The following is a 23898-nucleotide window of genomic DNA, read 5'->3' as shown; positions in this document are numbered from 1 at the left end:
TTGGTTGCTTAGGAGACCTGGCTGGAGTCACTCAGCACACCCTGGGATTCGAACTCACGACTCCAGGTGTGGTAGCCAGCGTCTTTACCACTAAGCTATCCAGGCCCCCCGGGCTTTTATTTTGACGTGTGTTTTTGATTGAAGCTTCAAAAGTCCAGATAAACAGTTCGCTACATGGCTCAGTGTGATCATTAATGCGAATGCCGTGATTTAATTCTATACATATAGTTTGCAAGTGCTGCGCACTTCACTTTTTTATTTTAGGACCGACTTGGGACCGAAGTACCGGTACTTTTGACATCACAAAGATGCTTGAAATAAACCAAGAAGGGTTCTTTGAACCAAACCAAACGGTTCTTTGATCGTTTCAATGTCCAACCGGAACTGGTGGTGCACAAGGAAGAACTAGGGGGGCAATAGCCCCCTCTTAGACCTGGCCATGTTTGAAAGCATCACAGTGTTTACACTAATCAGGAAGTCAAAGTACCAATGAATTACGAAAAGTTGACTCTGAACATTAAACTGGGATATGAGGAAGTAGGGCTGCATGATTATTGTTGATTATTTTTATTAATGTTGTGATTGTGATTATTGATGTCAGTTGATTGAATTTACATGAAAAAAATGTCTTATTTTAATTTATGCAACACATCCAAAACAAGCTGAGAACTGTGTTCATTTGAGACATCAAGCATGCATCAAACGGCGTTAAAAACTCGTTAAACTCAGACTGTTACTGATAAACAGCCATATGAAATCTATGCAGATTTTCTTCCGAATTGGGACACACATCATTCACAAATTTCAAAACATTCCCTGCCCCTTGTGTGTTTGTTTATTAAGTATTTTAGCTAATTTGATCATTCGTCCAGGAGCCAATAAGAGGACAACTCAGTTTAACACATTTTTACCATGTTTAAATCAATTCCACAAGCTTTTTCGTAGATTGTCCAACAAAATCAGCACAGAAAATGCGCACAACAGACACGTCTCTGATTGGTTGCTATGCTCAATGTTGCGTAAATAAACACATTGCAAATTGTAAATTTGGACACAACTAGAGTATACCTAAAGGGAGTTCTTGTAGACTAGTTAATTGCTGCGTAATTGTAATCTCGATGATTTTTTCGATTAATTGTGCAGCCCGACGAGAAAGTTTTTAAAGTAAAAGTTCACCCAACAATGAAAATTCTGTCATTAATTACTCGCCATATCCTTCAAAACCCATTTGTGTTTCTTTCTTCTGTGGAACACAAAAGGAGATGTTTAGCAGAATGTTAATGCTGCTCTTTTCCTTATGAATTAATTGTCCTTTTTTGGAGTTCAACAGCATCAGTCCCCATTCACTTTCATTGTATGCAAGAGAACAGCGTGAACTTTTTGCTAAACATCTCCTTTTGTGTTTCACAGAAGAAATTGAGTCATAAAGTTTTGGAACGACTTGGTTTGTGACACTTTATGAGTCAGAATGAATCTCCTCCCATTCTCACACACACACACACACACACACACACACACACACACACACACACGCGTATATACTACTCTGTCCTGCAGCTGCGGGGCCCGAAGAGGTCCCCCCCCCCTCTCTCTCTCTTTCCTTCGCCCGCCCTCCCTCACTCAATGTGTGTGTGTGTGTGTGTGTGTGTGTGTGTGTGTGTGTAACAGAGCAGTGCAGAGCTGCTGCTGCCGCGAGACTCCGGCTGGCTCTCAGAATCTGTGGAGCAGTGCACCGGCGCTCTGTGTGGATTTAACTCTCTCTTGTGTGGAATACCGCTGGAACTGTGCTTGGAATACCGCAGGATTTTCTGTTTGAAATCAAGGATGAGTTCTGAGCAGCGTGTGTGGATTACAGAAGCCGGAGGAACCTAAGAGGAGACGTGTTTCTCTTTAACCTCAGGTGTCTCCTCTCACTCGCAGTAACGCTGGAATACTCTCCCTGGAATCGGGATTAGCTCCCAGAGTTTAGTCACCATGAACTCTGGAGTCGCAGTGAACGCTGGCAGGGAATCTGCAGCGAAGGGGAACGAGGTAAGATGCGTTAGGTGAGATGAAGGAACACTGCTCGGCATGCTGTCCTTGAGAGCTGCAGATTGTGTCTTTAAAACAGTCTTCAGAATGCATGCCGCCCTCACCGCATTAACACACTAAATAGACACTCCTCAGGGCAACTTACGAACACTCTATTGACAAACTGAAAGAATTTTATTGTTGTTTTCACATCCTGTGGTTTATCTGTTGTGTTCCTGTATGGCCGTGCCATTTTTAAACTTGTTTGAGAGCTTTCAATGAGTGTTGTGGAATTGTATGTTGTTGTTTTTTGACATGCATGAAAACTGTTCAGTTTTAGTTGTAATGGGCATCATAAAGTTTTAAAGATACAGGAAGTGTCTAGATGGTAACCCTTGTTCTGCAAAAAGCTTGCAAGATTCACTCGCAGCATTCATACTTTGTGTTTATTTGGAGTGCTGCGGCAACCCTGACCACTAACTATAATGTAACCTCTACCCTAAACCCTAATCCTGAGGGTTGGGTGTTGATACAGATTACATAATACAAATTCACTAAGTCTTGATTCGATTCCAATTTGATTCAGATTTCTTCGGGCATATTTCAGTTGTAATGTCAGCTTTGCTTACATATGAAAGAAATTCACTCTCAGCTAATGCTGTTAATTATCCAGGGGACCTTCCCATCTGGTATATTTATGAAAATATTAATTTCACATTTTATTTTATCATTAGTTTTTCATCATTTTGGCCACATTTTAGCTTTTTAAAAATGTACAAATCCACGTATTCCATCAAGAAATATGATGTCTTGGGGGCCTGGGTAACTCAGTGGTAAAATACGCTGGCTACCACCCCTGGAGTTCACTAGTTCGCTAGTTCGAATCCCAGGGAGTGCTGAGTGACTCCAGCCAGGTCTCCTAAGCAACCAAATTGGCCCGGTTGCTAGGGAGGGTAGAGTCACGTGGGGTAACCTCCTCGTGGTCGCTATAATGTGGTTTGTTCTCGGTGGGGTGCGTGGTGAATTGAGCGTGGTTGCCGCGGTGGATGGCGTGAAGCCTCCACACGCGCTATGTCTCCGTGGCAACGTGCTCAACAAGCCACGTGATAAGATGCGCGGGTTGACTGTCTCAGACGCGGAGGCAACTGGGATTCGTCCTCCGCCACCCGGACTGAGGCGAGTCACTATGCCACCACGAGGACTTAGAGTGCATTGGGCATTCCAAATTGGGAGAAAAAGGGGAAAAATCCCGCCCCCCCCCCCAAAAAAAAAGAAATATGATGTCTTGCTATTGCATATACAGTATATATACTTTTTTACATGTTTATTGTTTGCATGCATAATTTGCTCTATTTACATTGTAGAACATGAGCTAAAATGGTACTGTCTCTTTAAGAACATCGACAGTTCACGAGTGTCTCACAGAAGTGTTTCGGTTGAGCACATATTAACCAGATTTGAGTTGAATGACTTCTTTACCGCATCCGTGCAATGTTTCATTTAGCACGATTATGACGAAAATCTACAACTAAATATTGTAGTTGTGATTACTCATTTCAATTAATAGAATTTACATTAAATACTTATTTTGTGTGGGGCAGTTGCATGCCATATTCTTTACGTAGGCAATGCATCAAAACAAATTAATATTTTAATATTTTAAATGCATGCAAGTCAAAAAGTGTTATTCACATTTTGAATAAATTGTGCACTATAATATAGATGGTGAGCATTACTGATATGCCTTCAGACTAATTTAAACACGTCAGATTTGCTTCTGCATTCATGCACACAACGGCCCAAAAATTATTTTGTAAATAGAAAATTTTGGCGCAATAGGAGTAAACCTAATTGGAATGCTGTAATTGACACTGTTCATGATTATAATATTGTGACAGCTGTAACTGTAATCTCCATTTTTTTCATTTTTTTTTATTAATTGCACCGCCCTAGTGGGATTAGAATTCAATGTTTCTATTTTTGTTGTTTTTCGTCAACAAGTGACAGCAAAGAACAGAAAGGGTCAACGGCCAGTGGCTAATCACAGACATTTTTAGTTGCATTGTAGAGGGTTGTGCATAAAGTGAAAAGATCTATCTTGGGATCTATGACTCAGTATCGAGATTGTTTGAATGAAGAACGCAATTCATTGAAAAATATATATTTGTTTCCCAGCCCTACTAAACTCTAAACCTAACCTTAGTAGCAGCAAATCTTGTGAGTTTTGCAGAACAAAGGTTACCATCTAGACTGGTGGTCCTCAAATGGTGGGTCGTGACTTAAAAATGGGCTTCGTGGACAGCATTTTTTTTTAATTTTCTCCCCTTTTCTCCCCAATGTGAAATGCCCAATTCCCAATGCGCTCTAAGTCATCGTGGTGGCGTAGTGACTCGCCTCAATCCGGGTGGTGGAGGACGAATCTCAGTTGCCTCCACGTCTGAGATCGTCAATCCATGCATCTTATCACGTGGCTTGTTGAGCACGTTACCACGGAGACATAGCACATGTGGAGGCTTCACGCTATTCTCCGCGGCATCCGCACTCAACTCACCACACACCCCACCGAGAGCGAACCACATTATAGTGACCACGAGGAGGTTACCCCATGTGACTCTACCCTCCCTAGCAACCGGGCCAATTTGGTTGCTTAGGAGACCTGGCTGGAGTCACTCAGCTCACCCTGGATTCGAACTCGCGACTCGCAGTTGTGCAGAGTTAAGATAACCTGTTAAAGGAGAAAATGCGTCCCAAATCTTTTGTTGTTGACATCAAAGATTGTGCGTGCAATCAAACGCTTCAGTATTTTGGTGCAAATTCATCTGTCACTTGGTAGAACAATTTTGGTACAGTGTGGGGACACCTCCTGATGTTTAATCATTTGAATGTATAATCCGGTCCTGAATCAACCACTGTTCTGGACACAAACCGAGTTTAGTGCTTTGTTTTGCAATCGGGCGTTCCCTTCCCTTCAGTCTTCTTACACCACTGGCTTGTAATGACTTGTCAGTGACTAGTCATCTGTTTTATGAACAGGAGTTGTTGCCGTTTGAGCTCCAGGGATGTGTAATGAAATCTTGTCTTACTCGAGCCACATGTTGCTTGGAGCGTTTGACCCAACTCCAAATCGCAAGAAAGCAATGCTTGAAGGGATAGTTCACCCAAAAAATGAAATTTCTGTCATCATATACTCACCCTCAGGTTATTCCACAGAAGACAGAAAGTCATATGGGTTGTAACAAATGTTTTGGGTAACAAAAACAGGGAACACCTGTGTTTTGGATATATTAGCGTAACATTTTAATTGGACGAGTACGAGTTTATCTGGAATCTTGCATTGAACAGCTGGTGCTTGTGCGGCCGAGGGAATAAAAGCTTGTGTTTAAGAATGTTTACAGAAGTCGTCCACATGCACTGATCTGGGATTGGTTTAGAAGTGTCTAAGAGCACTTAAGGAATATCTCAGGGGATTTTCCCAACTGAATGTCTGTTTGCTGCATGTGGCATGCTGTTGATAACCAAAAATAAACTTACAATGGATGCCTAATAGGCAAATGTTATAAACTGAAAGGCTTTAAAGTTGAGTGTGTCATTTTTTGGATGTTAAAATACTGACTTGAATCTCAGTTCAGCGTCAGCGGTAGATCGACTTCCTGAAAAGTGTACAACACCGTAACTCTGTAACGTTTTTAAAACTCTGCTCAGTTCTATCAAAAGTGATGTCATTGCTCACAGAAATAGCCATGTGGAATTTTAACTAGTAAAAAACATCATATTTGAGATCTGTTGCTGCATTTTCACTAGTAGAATTTCACAGTGATCTGTCACTGCAAATATATTTTTTTACTGAGTATTTTTGTCTTTTTTCCAGTGAAAATATCTAAACATTCTACTAAACATCATACTAAAAAAATTAGGAATGTTTACGCTTATAACAAGAAAAAACTATTTGCCAATGGGGTAAAAAAAATAAAAAATTCAAAGGGAAAACAAGTGTATTTTTCTTACCCTAATTGCATTTTTATTTTATTTTTTTAAGTGTAAACCTCACTACTTTTAGTTAAGATTTCTCTGAAAACAAGACTTAATATCTTATGCCATTCTGCATCTCGGCTAATTTTTTTTCTGGTTGTTTCTTTATTTTTACTGGAAAATATGAATGTTTTTTTTTCATTGCAGTGCATTCACTTACATATATATATATATATATATAAAATACATGTGTATATATAATATATATTTTATATATACATTTTTATACAAATAATTACATTATCACTCAAGCAAATGTCTATTCCTGATGTCAACAATTCAAGTAGTAAAAATACTCATTTTTGATGTCTGGAATTTAGTTTTCACTAGTGACAATGTTAATTTCAGATATCTGGAAATTGATTTCAAGATATTACATTGAAGAATAATTAAAGAAATCTTAAAAGGCTTTCTCACTAATTACAATCACATTATAGATATCTGAAATTAATTTAGCCACTAGTGAAAACCAATTTACCACATTTCACTAGAAAGTAGTACTTGTGAATATATATATATATATACACTGGCGGCCAAAAGTTTGGAATAATGTACAGATTTTGCTCTTATGGAAAGAAATTGTTACTTTTATTCACCAAAGTGGCATTCAGCCGATCACAATGTATAGTCAGGACATTAATAATGTGAAAAATTACTATTACAATTTGAAAGAAATGTTCAGAACTTCTTAAACTACTTCAAAGATTTCTCATCAAAAACTCCTCCATGTGCAGCAATGACAGCTTTGCAGATCCTTGTTATTCTAGCTGTCAGTTTGTCCAGATACTCAGGTGACATTTCACCCCACACTTCCTGTAGCACTTGCCATAGATGTGTCTGTCTTGTCGGGCACTTCTCACGCACCTTACAGTCTAGCTGATCCCACAAAAGCTCAATGGGGTTAAGATCCAGAACACTCTTTTCCAATTATCTGTTGTCCAATGTCTGTGTTTCTTTGCCCACTCGAACCTTTTCTTTTTGTTTTTCTGTTTCAAAAGTGGCTTTTTCTTTGCAATTCTCCCCATAAGGCCTGCACCCCTGAGTCTTCTCTTTACTGTTGTACATGAAACTGGTGTTGAGCGGGTAGAATTCAATGAAGCTGTCAGCTGAGGACATGTGAGGCGTCTATTTCTCAAACTAGAGACTCTGATGTACTTATCCTCTTGTTTAGTTGTACATCTGGTCTTCCACATCTCTTTCTGTCCTTGTTAGAGCCAGTTGTGCTTTGTCTTAAGACTGTAGTGTACACCTTTGAAGTCTTCAGTGTTTGGGCAATTTTAAGCATTGTATAGCCTTCATTCCTCAAAACAATGATTGACTGGGGGGCCTGGGTATCTCAGCGAGTATTGACGCTGACTATCACCCCTGGAGTCGCGAGTTTGAATCCAGGGTGTGCTGAGTGACTCCAGCCAAGTCTCCCATGCAACAAAATTGGCCCGGTTGCTAGGGAGGGTAGAGTCACATGGGGTAACCTCCTTGTGGTCGCTATAATGTGGTTCTTTCTTTCGGTGGGGCGCGTGGCGAATAGTGTGAAGCCTCCACACGCGCTACGTCTCCACGGTAACGCGCTCAACAAGCCACGTGATAAGATGTGCGGATTGACGGTTTCAGATGTTGAGGCAACTGAGATTCGTCCTCCGTCACCCGGATTGAGACGAGTCACTATGCCACCACGAGGACTTAGAGCGCATTGGGAATTGGGCATTCCAAATTGGGGAGAAAAATAAATACATTTGCATTTTCACTAGTAGTAATTATATTGCTGATCCCAAGAATTAGCATTTTAACTAGTTAAAAGTGAATTATCAGGATATTTAATAATATCCTGTGCTTGATTAAATGTCAGAAGGACTTATGACACACTGCAGCTTGAAGTGTGATGGGTATACTTTCTAAACTGTGTGCTAGCTAAATATTTGCAATGCTGCTTGCTTGCCTGCTTGACTTCCGTTATAAGTGTATTTACTGTAAAGACATTGAAAATCGACAGCATGCCTCATATATGGTACATAAATATTACAAAATAGTCCTCGTTTTCCTCTAAATTAAGGAAATACCGAGATTAATGCAGCAGAAGTAAAGTGTTCTGCTCCACAGGTTTTAGTCTTTGGTGTTGTGGATAACAGGAATTCCTCTGTTCTCACGCTAGACAGTTTGTGTCCTCCTCCGGCCTGCAGACGCAAGACAGAGTTCTCTTTATCTAACCAGGAGTGTCAGGCGGGCAAAAATAAAACACTGTTTGATAAGCACAGAGCTGTTGTCTATTTTTATCTCTCCTTTGCCCCTGTTACACTGATTCAGCACCGGTGTTCAACTCCTTAGCTGTAGTAGTATGCGTTAAAAAGGCTCTGAAGATCTCTGCTCGAACCTTTTTAGGCGCTCCAAGGCCAAAGCGAGACAGAGGAGCTGAAGTTGAGAATCAGACTTTAGGAGGTTCAGAGAGAACAGAAGAAAGTACTGACTCTCGTCACATCACTAATCCAAAGATCTGTGTTCAGTAATGTTCAGGGAAAACTATCACTGTTAACAATCGGCAAGATAAAGAACGCTTCATTCACTGATGACCGCAGTCCTGTTCTGCCTTCTTTCTGAATAGAGGAAAGAAAATGGAAAGCCGGGCATTATGTGGCCATGACAACAAAGTACCCTTTTTAAATATGTAAATAATAATATTCAGGAACTATCTAAAATTAGCAAGGGACAATAAATAAATATTAATGCAACAGACTTGAAAAATTGACAAGTATTCATTTTAATATCCTATATATTTTGTATGTGTTGGAACTTTCTAATGAAACGAGCCGCTAAGAAGTCAGGTTTTTTTTTTTTACATAATATTTTCTCTCGTAAATGTAAACCAGTATAAATGTCAACATCATCATACATGTCTAAAGCCGCCTTTTCACTGTCTCCGACATTCACATACGGCTGACTTATTTCTCCCCCTAGTGGCAGTTGTGATGAACTGTCAATTTGCTCGCAATGGAGTTTGTCATTAAAGGGACAGTTCACCCAAAAATGAAAATTCTCTCATCATTTACTCACCCTCATGATATCCCATATGTGCGTGACTTTCTTTCTTTTGCAGAACACAAATTAAGATTTTTAGAAGAATATCTCAGCCCTGTAGGTCCATACAATGCAAGTGAATGGTGACCAGAACTTTGAAGCTCCAAAAATCACATAAGGGCAGCATAAAAGTGATCCATAAGACTCAAGTGGTTTAATCCATGTTTTCAGAAGTGATAAACGGATCAATATTTCAGTCATTTTTTACAATAAAAATCCACCTTTGACCAGCCCCAACCAGTAGGTGGCGATATGCATAAAAAATGTGAATCGCCAAAAAACAAAAGAAGAAGAAAGTGAAAGTGGAGATTTATAGTAAAAAATGACTTAAATATTGATCTGTTTCTCACCCACACCTCTCATATCACTTCTGAAGACATGGATTGAACCACTGGAGTCATATGGAGTACTTTTATGCTGCCTTTATGTGCTTTCTGGAGCTTCAAAGTTCTGGTCACCATTCACTTGCACTGTATGGACCTACAGAGCTGAAATATTCTTCTAAAAATCTTCATTTGTGTTCTACAGAAGAAAGAAAGTTAATTGTAACGTTGCCAGCATTTTCCCACCTGGCTTGTTTGGAGCATTTTTTTCGGTACCTCGTGCGTTTTCTCCCTTAGTTTGGTTAGTTTAGGCAAATATGAACACGGCAATCACACTCGGATCCACACCAAAACAACCTGTCCCCAATTGCAAACGAACTCTTGAGTGGTTCGCTTGTGGTGAAAATGCAGTTAGACTCAACAGTAGCAATACCCCTATAAAAACTAAAATTTTACAATTATATACATCCATGTATCAGATAATGTTTATTTGCAGCACAACCTCTGAATGTGCATTCTGTACGATGCAGTGATGTTTTACATAACCGTGACATCAACAATACTCTAATATTTGTACCAGTTGGCACATTTTTGTATGAGCTAAATCCCGAAACAGCGCACAAACATTCTGAGGGGACAGTTTGCTCACATGTGACTTTTATTAACACAATTTTGGTCCGTTTTGAAATGTTGCTGTAGAGCCGAGGAGGGCGGGGCCAGGCTGGAATGAAGCACGCCCGGTCCCCAATCAGCCTGATGGGGCGCGAGGGATAAAGGCGGCCAGGGACGACAGTTCGAGAGAGAGAGAATTACAGGCAGCTGCCCTGCATTTGTTTATGTTTGTGTGTTTTTGGTTAAGTTTATTATTAAACTATTATTTATATTCTCAAGCCGGTTCTCGCCTCCTCCTTTCCCTCTAACCCCCTTTACACTGGTGCCGAAACCCGGGAAGGAGGAGGGATGCCTGTCGCAGAGTCCTCGACACTGCCGTCCACCCAGGGGAGCGCCGCTGCCATCCGTCGGGGGATGGAGTAGCCCGACCACCCGGACGCAGGGAACGGCCGCCGTCCGCGAGGCGAGTGGGGACTGGACTCCCCAACCGCCTGGAGCGATGGAGCCGCTGCCAGGGGCGGAGGAGTGCCCTGCCGTCCCCCAGAAATGCGGAGGGGTTGAGAGAAGACCGCCATCCGCGAGGGGCGGAGGGAAGCGACTCCCCGACCACCTGGAGCGGTAGGGCCGCTGCCAGGGGCGGAGGAGTGTCCCCATGGGTCGCCGAGAACGCGGAGGGGCGTTCTGTCCGCTGGGGGTCGGAGGTCTGACTCAGGTCCGCCCGGGGAGGAGCGGCTGCCGTCCGCCTGAGAGGGTGGAGGAGTGATTGAGGACCACGCAATGGCGCATCAGAGAACCGGTGAGTGAGTTTTATTTTTCTCTCTTTCCTCTCTCTTCCTCTGTCGCTCCGTGTTGGCCTTTCCCTCGCCTGTTTTGTTTTGTTGTTATTGTTGTTGTTGTTTTTTCCCCTCCTGTCTCCTCCCAGGTCGAGGAAGGCGGGGATGACCCGCCGGCAGTCGGGGCGCAAGGCACCCCCAAAGGAGAGGAAGGGGGGATGTACGTCATGCCGGGGGCTCCCCGGCCTGAGTCAACGCCGGGAGGAGTGTAGAGTCGAGGATGGCGGGGCTGGGCTGGGCTGGAACAATGCACGCCTGGACCCCAATCAGCCTGATGGGGCGCGCGCGGGATAAAGGCAGCTGCCCTGCATGTGTTTGTTTGTGTGTTTTTGTTTAAGTTTATTATTAAACTATTATTTATATTCTCAAGCCGGTTCTCGCCTCCTCCTTTCCCTCTAACCCCCTTTACAGTTGCCTTGTGAAAGTGAACCAAACCATGAAGAAAATGCCACATTGTAACAGTTTTAGCCCCTGTTTCAGAACAAATCAAGCAAGCTACAGGTTTGAAAATGCCCTTAGTGCCAATTTACGCTATAACTAGTCTAAGTTGTAACTTAAACATGGCTGGTGCAACCCGCCCCAGGTCTTTAGATATTGCGATATGGTATTGGCATCAGCCATTGGAAACAACTTATTGATTGATCTCTAGTTTTGGGGTGGAATAAGTGTAAATAAGCCTTTAGGGCTAGAGAAATGAAGCTAAACCTCTTATAATCTTTCTTTCTTTCCTGACTGTCAATATTTCAGGGCTCTGTCAAACTCTGAGCTCTCTCTCTGTCCACACGCCCCGTCACTCTGTCACATCTTTGAGCTGTTAGTTCAGGCTACTAATGTCCCCAGATTTACCGCCATCCCAAGCGCCATGCTTCCATCAGACTGACAGACGGTCGGGAGTAAATCTTGCGCTCAATCACGGCTGATGCAGTCGCTGGTCGTAAAGCGCTCGGGTCTCTGATCGATGTGAGCGGAGCTCGTATCAGAGAATGAGGAGGGGAGCGTGTGTTTTGACTGGCGAGGCGGGCTGCAGCTGTGATTTATGGGGCTTCTGTAGGGAAGACAAACTCAGTTGAGAGGAAAAGAGGGTGAGCGGGGGTCTCCAACACAATTTACAGACCCCTGCGAAACAATGGCCCAGTGTAGATATGAAACAGGCCTTTTATTTCATACACAGATACAGCATGCTTATTAAACTCAGAGGACCGGTAAATCCGCAGTGTTTTTATTTGGTTTGTTTTTCTGATTCTGTTCGTTGAGAGAGAAGAACATTGACTTGTGGTAACTCATTAGTTAATGATGTTAACCTCCTGAGACCCCCGTGTGACTGCTGTGTGCATTTTCCATTTCTGTTTTTGAATTGTAACTAGTAGCACCTAATAAATAAGCAGAAAATAAATGTTTTTTCTAGAGCAAATAGTTTTCCTTAAACTTGATGTCCACATATGAGGACAGTGGGACTAAGTTGTGAAATTTTAAATGATATCAAGCTATAGAAAGTCAGATTTGTTTTCATCAAATAGTTTATTATGTGTCCAGGAGTGATGGTTATTCGTTACAGACATTACAGCTGATTTTCTATAAATCTGAATTAATAATTCTGATTCAAAGTAATGTCCAGCATCGTCCAATCAGTCAACCATGTTCAAATAAAATGATACATTATAAATTCTGAATCTATGTACTGATTATCATTGTCACATGTCTGTCAAACATGTTGAGTGATCCAAACATCATCTGCAGCCTGAAACTGAACTTTTGATCAGATTTTAGGAGTGAATGCACTTAACTGCATAGAGAGCTATAGGATGCTCCCTTGCTCCCTATTTAGTAAATGACTTAACCTCCAGTGTGCTGTCTGTCTGCACTGGTCTCAGAACAGTTTGAAATGCACCTTATTTTCATCCTAACTCCATATAAAGCCTCTGAAAGACACATTTATCAGCTTTTGCATGAATACATTTATTCTCAATGTGATAATGTACAGTAAATATATAGGAATGCATTTATTAATGTTAATGAATAGAACCGTATTGTACTGTGATAACAACATAAAATATAACAATTTATATTAAAATGAAGCTAAATGACCCACAGACATGTTAATGTTGAAAAATATTCAAAATAACTAACATGTTTTTTCAACTTTTGAGGTAACGCAGTCCTAATTTCCACATATGTGGACATCATGTTTATCAGCGTGCTGACGGCGAAAAATGAATGTATTTTTTAAAGTGGCATATCAAACGAAACTTAAAGAGGGTTCTTACCAGAGGCGCTTTTGTTGGCGCAGCGCATGGAAATCAACGTCATGCTGTTTTGTGATGTGATTTGGTGCGCCAGGCGTTTAACCCTTTAATGACAGTGAAGAGTCTTGCAAGCAGTATTCAGCTGGTTTTAATTAATTTAAATTATGCATTGCGTATAACGAAGCCAAAATACATGGATTCGCACAAGGTTAAAGGAATATTCTGGGTTCAACACAAGTTAAGCTCAATCGACAGCATTTGTGGCATAATGTTGATTACCACAAAAATTTATTAACTTGTCCCTTCTTTTCTTTAAAGCTACACTAGGGAAGATTTTTTGTTTAAAAGTTAACAAAATGCCATTAATGGCATTACATATTTTCTGTCGGATTGAGGGCTTTGTGATGGCCACTCCAATACCTTGACTTTGTTGTCCTTAAGCCATTTTGCCACAACTTTGGAGGTATGCTTGGGGTCATTGTCCATTTGGAAGACCCATTTGTGACCGAGCTTTAACTTCCTGGCTGATGTCTTGAGATGTTGCTTCAATATATCCACATCATTTTCCTTCCTCATGATGCCATCTATTCTGTGAAGTGCACCAGTCCCTCCTGCAGCAAAGCACCCCCACAACATGATGCTGCCACCCCCATGCTTCACGGTTGGGATGGTGTTCTTCGGCTTGCAAGCCTCACCCTTTTTCCTCAAAACAATATCGATGGTCATTATGGACAAACAGTTCAATTTTTGTTTTATAAGACCAGAGGACATTTCTCCAAAAGTAAGATCTTTGTCCCCATGTGCACTTGCAAACTGTAGTTTGGCTTTTTTATGGCAGTTTTGGAGCAGTGGCTTCTTCCTTGCTGAGCAGCCTTTCAGGTTATGTTGATATAGGACTCGTTTTACTGTGGATATAGATACTTGTCTACCTGTTTCCTCCAGCATCTTCACAAGGTCCTTTGCTGTTGTTCTGGGATTGATTTGCACTTTTCGCACCAAACTATGTTCATCTCTAGGAGACAGAATGCGTCTCCTTCCTGAGCAGTATGATGGCTGCATGGTCCCATGGTGTTTATACTTGTGTACTATTGTTTGTACAGATGAACGTGGTACCTTCAAGCATTCGGAAATTGCTCCCAAGGATGAACCAGACTTGTGGAGGTCCACAGTTTTTTTTCTGAGGTCTTGGCTGATTTCTTGTGATTTTCCCATGATGTCAAGCAAAGAGGCACTGAGTTTGAAGGTGGGCCTTAAAATACATCCACAAGTACACCTCCAATTCAGTACACCTCCTATCAGAAGCTAATTGGCTAATTGTCTAAAGGCTTGACATCATTTTCTGGAATTTTCCAAGCTGCTTAAAGGCACAGTTAACTTAGTGTATGTAAACTTCTGACCCACTGGAATTGTGATATAGTCAATTAAAAGTGAAACAATCTGTCTGTAAACAATTGTTGGAAAAATTACTTGTGTCATGCACAAAGTAGATGTCCTAAACGACTTGCCAAAACTATAGTTTGCTAATATTAAATCTGTGGAGCGGTTAAAAATCAGTTTTAATGACTTCAGTGTGTAAACTTCTGACTTCAACAGTATATATATATATATATATATATCCATTTCAGTTTAGAACTCAAATATGGGAAAACAGGCCATGGAAATAAAATATTTTATCTTTTCAGAAACAATGTCTGCCCACCAGTCTTGTTTATTGAGGATGAGTTATAGCCTATTCATGTTTAAACTATTTTATGGGTCATTATTGAATGACTTTTTTAAGTCATTTTATTTGGTTGTTGTTGTTTTTTTGAACTGTCACTTACTGTACATGCAACACAGAATAAAATATTTACAGTATTCACATCACTGAGAGGTAGATGTTTTCTCTCTTGCGTTGAGCTGCAGTTGCTGGCATTGTTCTGCGTGTGATGCATACTGCACTGCACAAATCGCAAAAGCTTTTCACTTGCCACGTACCATGTAAAATGCCCTTTCTCATCTGGACATTCAGTTCCCTCTTGAGCAAACACTGTTAATAATTTCATTTTCAGAGACTAGCCATTACTCCCTCAGGTAAGCCTGTTTTATATTGTGTCTGCGGGGCGTGAGACAGTCTTTCTAGCAAGTCAGTCCACTGTCTGTCATCTCTGGAACACTCTCGGGAGTTTATTGCCAGTCATGACAGTGCAGCTCCTATCTGCTTGTATGGAGAAAGACCGAAATCTCAAAAACGATTGGTCAAACTTAAGATCGAAGAACATATTTCAAATCAGCAATAAAATCTGACAACACTGGTATCATAAATTGTAATTCTTTACCTTAGATTACGCTAAAAAGTGCAATTTTCCTGGCTTGTATAGCTAATGCGCATGCGTGTTAGTGAGTTGATTGACAGGTGATGTCTGTATCTAAAAGGTAATTGGCTCTTTTACCTGTAAGGCGGGACTTCCTTTCTACATCCGTTGACGATTGGGCACTAGACCTTCTTGGTTGGGCGTTTAAATTTCACCCATTCATTTTAACAGAAGTGGCCCGTCTCTGCTAAATAGTCTCTGTTTACACAGAACAGAACCAAAATCACAATCTGCAGAAAATAACCTTCTTAGATCGTCTCGATTCAGTCAGATTTACAGAAAAAAAAAAGAGTTTGTGCATCCGTACCTGCTTGTGTAACTTTAATAAATATCTTTTTCATTGCATTATTTTGTTGCTTCATAAAATAGCATATATTGCAAACGATTGTATAGATAAATAGGTTTAGAGTGCATTCCAATGTGTTTTTTTGCTTAGTTCAGCGTGTCCCGTGCCGCAATGATGAGCTCAACTACTGTCCCATATCTGGAGGTGCAGCATCGCAAATAACATGCAGATGAGATTGTGGCGTGTGTCCGACGGGTCTGTGAAAATCGGATGTCTTCTTTTTGAATTCTGTAGCTTGCTGAAGTGTTGTCATGGTTTTCCAAGTCCTGCATTGTTTCAAATCTAAAGTTAAACACTGTCACACAGCTGACACCTCGTCGTTATGTGTTTGGACCCTCGTCTGTGGACTTCCGTCACTTCTGACGGAATTTTTGATTTGTTGATTCGGCAATTTTTAATCGAGGAATTTTTTTTAATCGAATTCAATTGAGTAATCATGACAGCCCTATACAAGTGTTGTTTATCTTTATCAATGCAAGTAATATTTCGGTTTTAAATGTTTAATCATAAAACATAATATCAACATGAAAGTAGCACATTATGACCCCGGCTCTGAATATCTTCCAGTCATGACTACACACGGGCGATGTTCAGGCAACCTCAAATCATGAAATTAATCCGCCAGAACAGCAGTGTTGAAACACGACTGACGTAAAGTGTTCTTCCGCAAATTACTTGCAATTTTAAATTTCAACCACAGATGTCGCTAGAGAGCACAAAGTTACATAGTGCAGCTTTAAAAAACTTGTGTATTGTTTGAGTTGTAAAATTGTCAAAACATCATTTTTACTATCTGTTTTAGGGTTTACGCCGTCATGTCATCTTGGCAATGGAGTTATAAAATTGGATATTACTTACAAGATTCAGCACTTATAACCTTTTCTTTAAACTATGAGAAACTCATGTGATATTCTCTTTTCCATGGAACACAAAAGTTGAATTTTTTTAACCATACCCTGGCCTCTCTTTTCCATATAATGGAAATGACTGGGACTGTCAAGCTCCAAATTGACAGTAAAACACCATAAAAGTGTGTAAAATCATGTATTATCTCTTAATAGATGCAAATTCTTTCACACATTGGTACTGGTAAAATACTGTTCTCTGGCACAGACGGTCTGAATGTTGAACTCATGCCAGTGTGCCCGCAGCAGCCAGAGAGATTTGCAAAGATATCAGAGTGGAAATGCACTGTTCTTCATCCCAATTAATTATTTAGCAGATGTCTGTTCATTCTAGGAGCCAGCTGAGAGGAATAGGCTGGTAATTTTGAAGATGTTTGATGCATCATAATCAACTATGTAGGTGTTTAAATGATGAATGTCATGTCAGTGATATTAATGTAGCTCACTATACAGCCTGCTCTACTTTTCCATGCTGTGTTTCTGTCAGAAAAGATGTTGTTATGGTATTTACGGCTCAGGTGATTGGCTCCATAAGTATACCATTCGACAGCGATAAGTGAACCATTCGTAGGATATCCCCCAAAAAGTGTTAACACTGTGACATTATCAAATCATTATTTTTACATTCCTTTTGATGTTTGAAATGACATACTTCAGCTTTAACTGGTTATACAAATATCACCTGGACATGTCCTGGTCATATATATATATATATATATATATATATATATATATATATATATATACAAAAAATTAAGATGACATAAAAAATGGGGGCCTGGGTATCTCAGCGAGTATTGACGCTGACTATCACCCCTGGAGTCATGAGTTCGAATCCAGGGTGTGCTGAGTGACTCCAGCCAGGTCTGCTAAGCAACCAAATTGGCCCGGTTGCTAGGGAGGGTAGAGTCACATGGGGTAACCTCCTTGTGGTCACTATAATGTGGTTCTCGCTCTCGGTGGAGCGTGTGGTGAGTTGTGCGTGGATGCTGCGGAGCCTCCACACGTGCTACGTCTCCACGGTAACACGCTCAACAAGCCACGCGATAAGATGCGCGGATTGACGGTCTCAGACGTGGAGGCAACTGAGATTCGTCCTCCGCCACCCGGATTGAGGCAAGTCACTACGCCACCACAAGGACTTAGAGCGCATTGGGAATTGGGCATTCCAAACTGGGGAGAAAACAAAAAAGATGACATAACAAATGAAGCCTACATTTAGGACCATTTAGATTAAGGACATTTAAGCACATTTTATCCTCAGTTCTCATTATTGCAACACATCCGAACATTTTACTTTTACTATTCCCATTGTTTTCAATAATTATTCCCATTACCGTAACACAGTAAAAAAAAAAAAAAAAAAAGAATTTGTTGTACGATGATTTAAAAAAAAAATGGATTCAGCGAAAATTAAAGGCAGTATCAAGAAAGTGCACTATGATGTTCAAATACTTAATAATTTAATGTTTTCTCATTGTGATGATTTTCTCCGTGCGTTAATGAGAATTGGGGGAAAAATGTGCAAAACATTCCTGACAGTTATATCACAATGTAATCTTATTGGCCCATGAGACCCATCTAGAAAACATCCTATTTATGTCATATTTAACTTATGTATTTGTCATATTAAAATATGAAATTATGCTTTGCATGAAGCCTAAATTTAGGACTGTTATGATTTGTTACATTATTTTCAAGACACTTAAGCACATTTTACTTCCCAGTTCTCATTACTGTAACACTATAGGATGTTTTACTTGTACTACTCCCATTGTTTTCAATGATGATTCTCATTACCGTAACACTGTATCACAGTAAAAAAAAAGATGCTTTAATGATTTTGTTGATTAAATTCAGTGAAAATTAAAAGCTAGTACAAAGAAAGCACTACTACAATGTATAAATACTTCACAGTTAAAAAAATATCATTTTCTTACATGAAGGTAATGAGGAAATCACAATGACCAGATTGCGATAATGAATATTTTTACATGGATCTTATTTGTGTCTTTTGATTTTGAAATGAAGTAGAACCAGGACATTTTCTTGACAGGTTTCACCTTGTTGTTATGAGCATACGCCCTTGTCGGTGTACTCTTTTGTGTTTTTATAAGCCTATAAGCCTCTGACAAAGTATTGAATTAATGTTTAATATCAACCCTTAATCCCAAACCATTTTATCAGATGAAATGGAAATATGTTCGTGCTTCAGCCAGAGTCCAAACAAACCGAATCCCAAAGACCTTTAACAAGCTGTTTATTTCAGCAAACAGTCTCGTTTGTAATTTGTCAAGAGATATTGGTGGTTTTGCGGAATTTAAGAGTCATAATTGATTTCAGAGAAATGCAGATGCACCCATTATGCTTCTAGTCAGCACTTGATTCACTCACTGATGTTTTTTATAGATTGTGGATTAGTTTCATTTAATAACAGTGAAGTTCTGGCTTTCCTTTTCATCTGTATGTCCTATTCTGAGTCTCTCTCTCAACCTCAAGCCTCTCTTCTATTTATAACATTACAGGCTGATGGACTGACTGCTCAGATGCTGCAAGTGCTATTTGAAAGTGCAGTGTGTGTATGCTGAGGGCTCTGTGAGCGAGTGTGTAAAGAGATAATTCACCTTTCACGGGCCATTAAGCTTGAAATCGAACGTGGGAGCACCTCGAGCACCCCTCTCCCCGTGCAGTCAAAATAAACAGACTATTTACACTGCACTCACGCTTCATAAAAGCTCACCTCAGAGGACATAATGGTTTTTATTTCTTCTCTATAGAGGGAGAGATGGGAGTTGAGTGACTGGGTTGGCGCCTCAGGGTTTTGTTGTGTGAAATTGGTTCAGTTACTTGCACGGAGAATGAGCTAGTTTTGCTGTGATAGACTTCAGTTTGTGTAAACATCTTTACAGACTGGTCTCGCTGAAATTGGTATGTGCTTACTGAAATTTAAAACACTGCCCCCAGTGGCCGAAGGTGGAAGTGTTGTTGAACTAACTGGCACGTGAGCTCAAGTCTACGGGTGAAATGTCCACAGGGGGGCGCCAAAAGCGAGTTGAGTTATTTTTAGTTGTAATGACGTAATGCATATTTTATTAACCCAGGGTTTTCCCCTATAGTGAAAAATGACTTAAACATTGATCTGTTTCTCACCCACACCTATCATAACACTTCAGAAGACATGGATTAAACCACTGGAGTCGTATGGAGTACTTTTATGCTGCCTTTATGTGCTTTATGGAGCTTCAAAGTTCTGGCCAGCATTCACTTGCATTTTATGAGCCTACAGAGCTGAAATATTCGTATAAAAATCTGCATTTGGTGTTCAGCAGAAGAAAGTCAAACACATTGGGTGAACTCATTTTTGGGTGAACTATTCATTTAAAGAGACAGTAGTGTTTAACACTCACTCTACATATCAACACTGTAAATACTTCAACCCTCTACGGACATGTTGGAGATTTAATCGGCATTGGCTAGTACATTTTTTTTCCTCGCCAGACTTTTGACAAGATGCAAGCGTGATGTAACTGAAAACTAAAAAAAGATATTAAGAAAACCGAGCAGGGGGCATCATCATATACTGTATAATAGATGCATGTTCATTTTATTTTCATATTTCGCTTTTGATCCTTTTAATAACATTTTAGCTTGTGTACAAATTTCTATCAACTGATGAATTGAAGTCATGAATTTGTATAATGACAATTTTGAATGGTAACTTATTATGGTACCTAGTTACAAAATTCCCAGTATAATTAAAGGGATAGTTCACCCAAAAATGAACCCAGAACACATTTGAAGAAAAATAGAATAATATCTCGGCTCAGTAGGTTCTTAAAATGCAAGTGGATGGTGATCAAACTTTTGAAGCTCCAAAAATCACAGACAGTCCGCATAAACGTCATCTATACGACTCGCTTCCGGTCAGCAGCGGTATGCGCGTGTGATGTAATCACGTCTGCACGTGAGACATATGATAACTGATGCACGTGTGACACATATGGAAGAGCAGCGCTGTTTACAAATGAGGAGGAGGAACGCTGTACAGAAGCTTGGTTTAGATCTGTATTTATCTGTTTCTTTACTCACAATGGTGCGTTTGTGTGCTTATGCTGGATATCTCAGCTGAGTGGAGAACGTGAGATTACGTCGGTATCCGTGGCAACGTGAATACGTCACACGAGAGACCGCTTGGACTCCACCCTCTCGTAAAGCATTGGATTATAGTTAAAAAGTACATAAATATTGATATTTTTCACACCAAAAGCGATCATGTTGCTTTAGAAGACATTAATTTAACCGCTGGAGTCGTATGGATGACGTTTATGCTGACTGTCTGTGATTTTTGGAGCTTCAAAAGTCTGATCACCATCCACTTGCATTATAAGGACCTTCTGAGCTGAGATATTATTCTATTTTTACTTCAAATGTGTTCTGCTGAAGAAAGAAAGTCATACACATCTGGGGTATCATGAGGGTGAGTAAATAATGAGAGAATTTTCATTTTTGGGTGACACTGTCCCTTTAAGTGTGTTGAACTACAGAGAACATAATTAAGAGTGCTAATTTGTATTTCTTTGCAGCATTTGAACCAAAACAGATGTGCAGACTGCAACTCCAGCTGATGATTAGATCAGAGGATTGGCTTGTTTATTTATGAACATTGACATTTGTTTCTCATTTACGGAAAAAGCTTAGCTGTAAAACATTAGCCGTCTAATTAAAAACATGCTTTGAGAAGCAAATCTACGTAAAAGGCCCAGGTATTTGTAGTTACCGATACATTTTTGCACTTCACTCTTTTATGGTTAACAAAACCATATCATTAACCAAAGCTAATTCGATTTAGAGTGAGAAACGGTTTTGAAGCAACACTTCTGTTTTTTAATTGGAGATGCCTGATGAACGGAGAAACTGGGTTAGATCTTGTTTTGAATTTTGAACTGTTGAATATTTTCATATGGAAATTGGCCGCTCTGTTGTTGTTGTTGTTATTGTTGTCCATGAGGACGTTCTTTCCATTTGACCTGGTTGGAGATTCTTTTTTCCTGATGGGAATCTTCAGAATGCCAGACAGTGGTTTATGTGTTTATGTCCTGAAGAAATTCCGGCGATGGGAAGTAAATAACATATACACACACTCAATTATTGGGGTGAACTGGGGGCCTGGGTAGCTCAGTGGTAAAAGACGCTGGCTACCACCCCTGGAGTTCCCTAGTTCGAATCCCAGGGTGTGCTGAGTGACTCCAGCCAGGTCTCCTAAGCAACCAAATTGGCCCGGTTGCTAGGGAGGGTAGAGTCACATGGGGTAACCTCCTCGTGGTCACTATAACGTGGTTCTCGCTCTCGGTGGGGTGCGTGGTGAATTGAGTGCGGATGCCGCGGTGGATGGCGTGAAGCCTCCACACGCGCTATGTCTCCGTGGCAACACGCTCAACAAGCCACGTGATAAGATGTGCGGATTGACTGTCTCAGACGCGGAGGCAACTGGGATTCATCCTCCGCCACCCGGATTGAGGCGAATCACTACGCGACCACGAGGACTTAAAAGCACACTGGGAATTGGGCATTCCAAATTGAACAAAATAAAAAATAAAAATAAATTATTGGGGTTAACTGTTCCTTTAAGTATGTTTCTCTGCTGCGCTGCCCAAGCACATCTTCCATCTCTCTGATGTCCAGCTTGTTGCTGTCAGGTCATGACCTCTGACCTTTAGCTCTGCCAGGGTCTTGGAGATCAGAGAGGTGCTTGTAGCTGCAGGAACTTACTGAGGTAAAACCCAACATGCTGCATCTGTGACGAAGCTCAGGTTACTGAATCTGTGATTAAAGGCTTATTCACACTGAATCGTCAGTGATTTTTCACCTCTGTGAAAAATCTTCATGCCTTAACGGAAGCAAATCACTCTTATTGACCCACTTGATTTCTATAAGTAATTTGTGTCACTTTCTTGTGGTGGTTTTGCCGTGTGAACTAAAGAACGATGTACGAGGTGGAAAAAACGTCACTTTGTTTTCACAAGTTTCGCACCCAGTGTGAAGGGGTCTGTACGGATTTTTTTATTATTTAAAGGCTTTAAATGTGTTGCAAAATTTCACATTTGACACTCAGAATACCTACTATGGTTCCTACCAACTATAGGAAATATCAGCAGGGTTGATTAATCTACCAGTTTTTGTTGCACTGTGTGTATTACGCAGGGTCCGAAATTAACACCCGCCAAATGCGGGTAAATTTTCTTTTTGGCCGGTGAATTTCGCAGCGTCACAGACCACTCTGGTGGGTGGTTTTTTGCTTTCTATCAGTTGATGTCAGCTTATAAAATAATTTTACACATTCTAGTTTTGTCCTCTAGGGGGCTCTGTAGGCCTACAGTCAGTGAGGTAGCGTCCCGCTGCTCATCGATAGTCTCTAGTAAACTTGAGTACCCGTGCCACCACGAGGACCTGCTAAGTAGTGGGAATTGGGCATTCCAAATTGGGAGAAAAAGGGGATAAATAAATAAATAAATAAATGTATGCACATCTGCCATGTAAGGCTGTTTTGTTTCAGCCACTATAGATGAAATATAGATCACCAGTCTTCGTCATGCCTGTTTGGCCACTTGTTTGGTTCAGTATGGCTTATATTGTTTAATAACCGGTTAATACTCTTGGTTTCTCAGTTAAAAGAATTTGCCAAAATTTGCATCCTTAGTTTGTATACTTTGGGCATTTGAAAATGAAGCTGGCATTTTTCCAACTGTAATTGCACATATTTAAGATGTTATCATTGCTCGTGTACTGAAAGCAAATAGTAGAAAATACACATTGGCTTTGCATTTTACGAACTCGCCCTGAAGCGGCAGTTCTCTGGTGTGGTGAGCGGGGCTGAGCGGATTTCTTGCGCGCCAGTGGACACGTACCGTTTGCGGTACATCATGATGCAATAAATAAGCAATGTCACAGTCATATTTAATCAAACTACACAATGATATCTCTAAGACTTTATAGATATTACAGTTTCATTTTCTGTAAAGCTGCTTTGAAACGATGTGTGTTGTGAAATGCGCTATACAAATAAAAATGACTTACAGTATTGCTTATTTTTCACTTTGCTTATATTGCACTATTTTTCACAATGTCTGTAAAATCCACTTGTAAAATGCAATCTACCAGACACCTTCACTGGTGG

General features: G+C 40.4%; 1 protein-coding gene across 1 annotated transcript in view; it reads left to right on the top strand.

Annotated features, from left to right (window-relative positions):
- LOC127433433 (uncharacterized) overlaps positions 1-11176 on the top strand; it is a 30704-nt gene extending 19528 nt beyond the window's left edge. Inside the window, exon 4 of the mRNA XM_051685345.1 lies at positions 10966-11176. Within this exon, the coding sequence (XP_051541305.1) occupies positions 10966-11088 (123 nt within the window). The 3' untranslated portion in view covers positions 11089-11176. The remainder of the gene's footprint in view (positions 1-10965) is intronic.
- Positions 11177-23898: the final 12722 nt, after the last annotated feature.

The sequence above is a fragment of the Myxocyprinus asiaticus genome, chromosome 4, assembly GCF_019703515.2.
Source record: "Myxocyprinus asiaticus isolate MX2 ecotype Aquarium Trade chromosome 4, UBuf_Myxa_2, whole genome shotgun sequence".
NCBI lineage: Eukaryota > Metazoa > Chordata > Actinopteri > Cypriniformes > Catostomidae > Myxocyprinus > Myxocyprinus asiaticus.
The sequence above is the reverse complement of the archived record's forward strand: the minus strand, read 5'-3'. Positions and strand labels throughout refer to the sequence as shown.